The sequence below is a fragment of the Mus pahari genome, chromosome 18 (assembly GCF_900095145.1).
Source record: "Mus pahari chromosome 18, PAHARI_EIJ_v1.1, whole genome shotgun sequence".
In the NCBI taxonomy this organism is placed as follows: domain Eukaryota; kingdom Metazoa; phylum Chordata; class Mammalia; order Rodentia; family Muridae; genus Mus; species Mus pahari.
In genome coordinates, this window is record NC_034607.1 from 33,133,075 (window position 1) to 33,140,184 (window position 7,110).

The 7,110-nt window shown below is 46.2% G+C and overlaps 1 protein-coding gene across 1 annotated transcript in view; it reads right to left on the reverse strand.

Moving 5' to 3' along the window:
- Nucleotides 1–301: 301 nt before the first annotated feature.
- Rab12 (RAB12, member RAS oncogene family) overlaps nucleotides 302–7,110 on the reverse strand; it is a 24,387-nt gene continuing 17,578 nt past the window's right edge. Inside the window, exons 3-6 of the mRNA XM_021217943.2 lie at nucleotides 5,206–5,344; nucleotides 3,602–3,691; nucleotides 2,904–3,008; nucleotides 302–1,609 (exon numbers count right to left, since the gene is read on the reverse strand). Coding sequence (XP_021073602.1) covers nucleotides 1,496–1,609; nucleotides 2,904–3,008; nucleotides 3,602–3,691; nucleotides 5,206–5,344 — 448 coding nt within the window. The 3' untranslated portion in view covers nucleotides 302–1,495. The remainder of the gene's footprint in view (nucleotides 1,610–2,903; nucleotides 3,009–3,601; nucleotides 3,692–5,205; nucleotides 5,345–7,110) is intronic.

The window sequence follows — 7,110 nt, forward strand, 5'->3', positions numbered from 1 at the left end:
TGTTGACAGCCATCTGGTTTTCTTAACTCTCAACTACAGGGAAGACTGACGCCCAAGGGCACTGCTGGAAGAGTTTGTCTGATACCCAATCTGCTTTCCGAGTGCACGCAGACTTAGAAACCGAGTTGCTGGATCGTATGAGAGATCCATGTGGAACCTTCTAAAGCTGCCTGAGTGTTTTCCACAGAACACAGCATGCTTTTCTTACCAAAAACACTCTCAAAAGATTAAGATGCGGAGCTCGTGAAAAAGACTGGCGTGTGAAATTTATAACTGCACAAACACACGGCAAATTCGACTGTCGTTCATAAATACAAAATTTTATTTGCACTTCATTAGTGTAGAAAGACCAGGGTGCTTCTCATAGTACAACACTCAGGACACGTCAAGTTACTCAAATACATACTTATTTACCTTGACTAAACAAAACAGTGCAGTTTAATAAAAGATATACCAAAGATAGAGTTCACAAATTCCTTATCAGACCAGGAAAAAAAAACCCTCAAGAGGGTTAAAAAAAGAAAAAAAAAAAACCAAGAAAACTTAAAGAACACAGTCTAGGCTTAATACGAATAAGCTTCACCATCAAGGGGAGAAGTTTACCATTACAAAGATACAGGATGTTTAGGCAAATGCATGTGTATTCTTTGATATACTAAAATGTAACTCTTAAAATCCCTTTAAACAGGATTTGTGTAGGACAGCAGTGTGATTTTAAAATCTTTTCTATAGTTTCAAAAATGCTTCTTTTTCTTTTCTTCTTTCTTTCCTTGTGAGGACGGGGACTGAACCCAGAGCCTCATGTACTCTGGACAGATGCTCAAACACTGAGCTACAATCCCAGCCCTTTGGTTCTTTCTCTATTGAACCTTTTCATTCTTAAAAGCAGGTCACAGCCAATGGGAAACACCCAGGGTTCTGCAGCCACGGGACCAAGTCCAGTCCCCTATCCAGGAACCCTCTCACTACATGGCCCGCGTGTACTCTCGCTGTGGCCGTGAAGAGAGCTCTGCTTTGGGGCAGAGACACTCCAAACCTCGAGGTGCTGTGTGGGAAAAGCCCATAAATAAAGAAAAGGTGGCTGTCATGTCTTCCTTTTCAAAAAATGTCAGTTTTGTAGATTTTCGTTGAAATAGCAAGCGAAGCACCAGGTCTCTTCTCATCGGAGCATCTGCCTTGTAGTATAGTTCACAAGGACATCTATAGTACTCAAGAAATATTACATCTTTCTTCTCTCCCAGTCTTCGTATTAGAAGTACTACATCTCCCAGTGTGCGCACACTAGACACTGGGGTAATGAGGAAATATAATTTGAAGGGAAGTGTGTAACTTACATAACCCGACCTTACCCAGGATTGCATATTTGCATATTTACAAGTTAGTGTATAGCTGACTTGGGTTACAAAGTGTGAAAGGAAATTGTCGCGTGATTGTAGTGCAGAGCAGAACGTTTCCCCCTTCTAGGAATGGCTTGCACCATCTCCAAAGTATCAAATCAACAGCATCGGACATGTGGTCTGGGAGGAGGCAGCTCTGGTGGGATCTCGGGCTCTGGTTGTAGAGAAAGGATGCTATTGGATAACTCGTTTCTCAAAACATCAAGAGGCATCTGTAGGACGAGAAGGGAGCAGACGGCAGGGATGTTTTAAGCTGTAAAACTTTCATTTCATGTGCACGGATGTGTTGCCTGCCTGCCACATGCCCATTACCCAAGGAAGCCAGAATGGGGTGTTGGATCTCTGGGAGCTGGAGTTACAGATGGTTGTGAAATGCTGGGTGGGTGCTGGGAATCGAACCTGGGTCCTCTGGAAGAGCAGCCAGTGTTATTAACCACCGAGCCATCTCTTCAGGCTTGGAAGTACTATTTATAAGGCTCTTTGGGAGAGGCTGGGAAGCAGCCAGGTGAGAAGTGTTTGCCCAGTGTGTGTGAAAAGCCCCGAGGCTTGGTTCCTAGCAAGGCGATAAAACCCGCCATTCTCTTGCACAGTCTACTATAATGAAAACTTAACACGCTACTCAGTGGAAAACTGGTCCACTGTCTAAAGGAAGAAGCAACCTCCACCAGGTACACAAAAACCAGGTTGATTAGAAACTTCTGAATCATGTCACACATGTGAGGCTCTATGGGCTGGTCCTCCTGGGGGCCTTAGTGACATGTTCAGTTAGTGCTTAACAGCACTCTGTAATGAAGGTTCTACACTGCCCGATTTAATGAAACGCTGAGGAAAAAATACCTGGAAAAAACCAACTGTGTCCGTAACGAACATCCGCAGCTGTCATTAAGTGCCACGCACGGCGGCTGTTTTACACTATAAGCCATCGGTTTCAGATGGCTTCAGGATGCCTAGAATCACCTTCCTGGTGAACATTAATGAGTGGCTGGAAGCCGTCCAAAGAGACGGCTGCTGTTCAGTCAGGCTGTCCAGCATCCTCTGCCGAGAGGGCGTGAGGGAAGCAAGCGGGCGGCCTTTCTCTAAGCCAGCAAGGCTGCGAGCTGCTGTAGGCCTCCGTGTTAAACTTAACTCTTGTGGGAAGGAAGAAACAAAGAAAGGGAAGTGTCAAATATCCACCTACAGTGCTGGAGCCTGAACCCAGGGCCTTGTGACTATTCACGGCACTATAGTCTCAGCCCCAGTCTATCTATGTACACAGTACTGCCCAGAATCCAGGGCCTCCAGGAAGCTAGGCAAAAGCTCTACCACTTAGCCACACTCATCTTCTTACAGTCACTACACCTTGTCTAAGTCACCGTAGAACATTCTATCACAAGGCAAAGCCAACAGAATGCCTATCAACCCTAAGGACTCCACAGGCCTGCATGAACAACAGCCGGCACAGCAGCTAGCTGAGCAGGCGCATCCACCTACCTATTCATTCATTCATTCATTCATTCATTTATTTACCTTTTTCAGAATATCATCAACAAGTTTCAGAAAGATCTCGTCCACATTGAAATTGTCCTTGGCACTGGCTTCGCAGAAGCGCATCCCGGTTATCTGCTGTGCAAACTGAGAAGACATGTGCGTGCTTTAACCGTAAGGTGCCGCCCACGCCGGTGTGGGTATGTCAGGCTGGGCCTCTGACAGGACCACAGACCCCATGGCTTACCACCAAGGGGGGTAGGGGGGGGCTCAGGATCTGAAAAGCCCCATTTATGCTCAAATATCATGTACACAGGGACAGCAAATCCCTTAAGTACACTGCCATGTATATGACAGATCGCTTGAGACCTTTAAATCCCATTATGTGTGTAAGAGTCTAAACGTCCAATGTATCTGACACTTAAAACATATCACTGTGTTGTCGTGATTGTATCCTTAGCAAAGGCTAAGGCAGGAGAGAAAGGTATCATGAATGAAATCTCACAACTCCAAACACTTGTTCTGTATAAAATGCCAACTTACATAATGACACAGTATATATTAGTGTGCTTTGCCCTCTGCTTCAAAACAAACCCAAAGACGAAAACAGAATGAACCTTGGAAGGGTGTGTCTGGGCGCTACTGCGTGGCACCCGAGGACCTCTGGCAGCACGCGAGGGACAGCGTGGGGACACGCTGCAGAGCTCGGGTGCTGCTTGGGAGAGCCCACACTCACGCACCTTTTCTCCTTGCTGCCTGGAGATCTCCCTGTCTGTCTCACAGTCCAGCTTATTTCCAACCAGGAGGAGTTCGGCGTCTTCTGAAGCATACTGTGGGATTTTTAAAAGACGTTACACACTGACAGACAAACGCAAACTCAGGGCTTGTCACCTGTTACTTATTGTTCCTTTCTCTCCCATTGTCTCCTGGGGGGTGGACAGGGCTCACCGTGATTTAGAAAGTACCTTCCGAGGGACATCAAGAATGATCATGGCCTTGGTCTTGGCACCAGCCACTCTTAAGACTGTTAAGGAAATGATTAAAAATGACAGGCACAACTATGTCAAGAACTGTAAAAATCAAAAAAATCAACAATTGGGTAGAGCAAGGCCCCTCCCTTCTGCTCTGGAACACCAAGTGACATGGGAAGGCCCTCCTGTAGAAAAACTGGTGATGTTTCTGGGCTATAATGAAGTTAGGGTTAACTCTACAATTAGGAAAACAAAATTAAGCTTTTTTTCTTTTTTAAAACCCCGACTCTTGACTTGGGCCTATGTATGAGCCTGATGGATGGGCTTTTGATGTCATCGTCCCCAGCGGATGAGTGCCTCAAGAGTTAACCGTTGCCGCTGCATTTGAGGAGTCGCAGAGCAGACCGCTGAGTCCCTCCAATCATTTCCCCACACCCTCGACCATCTGCTTCTTTATCCCATAAGCTATCCGCGGGAGGCGCGTTGGGACTAGGGTCTTCTCCATTCACACCCACCCTCTCGGAAGAGCAGGCAGAGAGAGAGGCCTGTCTCTGCTCCAGTCTTGTTGGTTACTGAGATTCTCTGTGTAGCCCTGGCTGGCTTGGAACTTGTCAGGTAGACCAGGCTTGTCCCCATTTCTTGGCGATCTGCCCACCTCTGCTTCCAGAGTGCTGAAATTAAAGGCGCTTGGCGTCACGCCTGGCGCTCCCATTTCTTATGCCCTAATATACTGTAAAGACACACACTGAAAACTTGCAAAACCAGATGAGAACCTTTTCCAGCAGCTGTAAGACATACAAACATAGTCAGGTCTGAAGTCCATCTACACACCCTGTAACATAAAGGAATTGGAGACAAAACCTCTGAAACTGTGGTCATCTGTATACACACAGTCACATCTCAGTTCCAGCTGCTGTCTTCTAAAGGTACATTTGCTACACACATTTCCTAGAGCAAAACACAGTTCACATTACCATGAAGATACTAGATGTTCTTTACTCAAAATTGAGTAAGAACTCAATATTCAGCTGAAGGAAATCTGTTGTTCAAAATGAGGACCTGAAAGACGTTCACTGTGCTGAGGACGACTAGACCCCTGGACCATCCATGGGTGTCCACTGCAACCTTTCCTGTTTTAGTGTAACTCTGAGGAAGCGGCAGACAGAGCAGAAGGAGTGAGGATGGGCTTTGAAATCTGGCAGTCCTTGGAACCGGAATGGAAGCCTGCTCTTGTTGCATGTTGCCCCATCTGTAGCAAGGCTGCAATATGGCTTAGATGGCACTCGGTCCACTATGGACACTGTGTGTTCTATTCCCATTTAACAGTGAGATGCGCACAGGCTGAAGGCCGCAACAGGGAATGTGACGCTTACCTTATCGATCATCTTCATCCACTTTGGCAAGTCATCGAATGTCTCTTTCTTGGTGATGTCATACACGAGTATGATCCCCTTGGCACTTCTGTAATAGGCTGAGGTAATGCTGTTAAATCGCTCCTGCCCTGCTGTGTCCCTAGGAAACAGCAGTAAAAATCAGTTCTCAAACCACCCAGGTAGCCAACTCCATCTTCTAGTGTAAACACTTGTTGTGCACTTCTGCACCTTGGTCTGGGCACGGGATTCGGGGATGTTCTCCTCTGAGCCTTACAGGCGGACAAGGAAAAGGTCAGGTTGATCTACACCTTTAGGAGACACACGATCTGTGTATGCATTAACAGCTGAATTGCATGAATGGAGACAGATTACCCACTGAGATAAACAATCTTTGCAGCCTACCATGCTCCATCTGAAAGCCACGACAGGGAAGTCAGGACATCAAAACTTGGGGTCATGCCTGCCTTCAAAACAACAGGGAGACGCAGCGCTAACAGACCCCCTCAGTTCCTACTCCCCACCCTCTGACCTGTTTTTGGTGCCTGACTCTGAATGCCTGTGGCATGAAAAACAGCCCTTAGAGTGACTATTCTGCACTTCCCAAATACTCAGTTATTTTCTACTCCTCAAAGCTACTATACACTAGACCGTGTCAGCCACACATGACCGAGCAGCAGGGCGAGAGAAATGTTGATTCCATTCCATGGGTTATCAGTTAACCACTACTTCACACATCAGTACGGGGCCACTTTATTTAAAATGTTAAGGATTTGTTTATTTTATCTGTATGAGTGTTTTACTGCATGTGTGTACATGTACCCTGTATGTGCCTGGTACCTGTGGAGGTCAAAAGAAGGCATCAGGTCCCTTGAAACTGGAGTCAGGGATGGTTGACAGCCATGTGGGTTCCAGGAACCCAACCTGGTTCCTTTGCAAAGGCAACAAGTGATCTGAGCTGCAGAGCTGCCTCTCTGTCTTGTACAAAGGACCCATGAGAGAATCACAGGATGGTAATAAGATAATCAGCTGCTGATAAGGTGCGATGCTGGGAAGACACAATAAATCCATTCCTGCACTCTCTCTCCACCTTCACCCCCAGGAAGAGGAGTTTTCATTGTAATGATAAAGGGCTCATTGCTAGAAATTTGGGGTTTGCTGTCATGGGGTCTTATTCTCATTTCTGTTCTTTGCTTCTGGTACAAGGTGAAAAATTCCTGAAATTCCATTTTTCCAGTTTGGTAATGCAATATTTAAAAAGATTTATTTCTAATTATGTGCATGTAAGTGTACATGGTCTGCCTGTGAACCTGAATGTGGTGTCTGAGGCTTCAGACCCCATGGGGGTAGAGTTACAGGTCTGTGTGCCTCATCCTTGGAGAAAGGAACCAGACTGTGGGTCCTCTGGAAGAGCAGTGACAGCAGGGTACAGTGACAAATGCCTTCAATTCCAGAACTCGGAGGGCAGAGGCAGCTGGATCTCTCAGTTTGAGGCCAGCCTGGTCTACAGAGAGAGTTCCAGGGCATATGAAATCCTTTCTCACAACAACAACAACAACAACAACAACAACAACAACAACAACAACAACAGAGCAGTGTGTGCTCGGGTAACTTCTGAGCCATCTTTCTAGCCCTGGTTCAAAGATTCTTTCTGCTGTCTAATACAGTCACGTAAGTGGCATTATTTTGCAGTGATGACTGGGCCAATGGATAAAATGATGTGGCCTGCCGACCAACCTGTCAATCCTATGCTGTCTCAAGGCAGGAGACACATTTCAAAGGCTTCAGGCTTATTTCATCACAATAACTTTTTTTTTTCCTTTTTTTCCAAGACAGGGTTTCTCTGTGTAGCCCTGGCTGTCCTGGAACTCACTCTGTAGACCAGGCTGGCCTCAAACTCAGAAATCC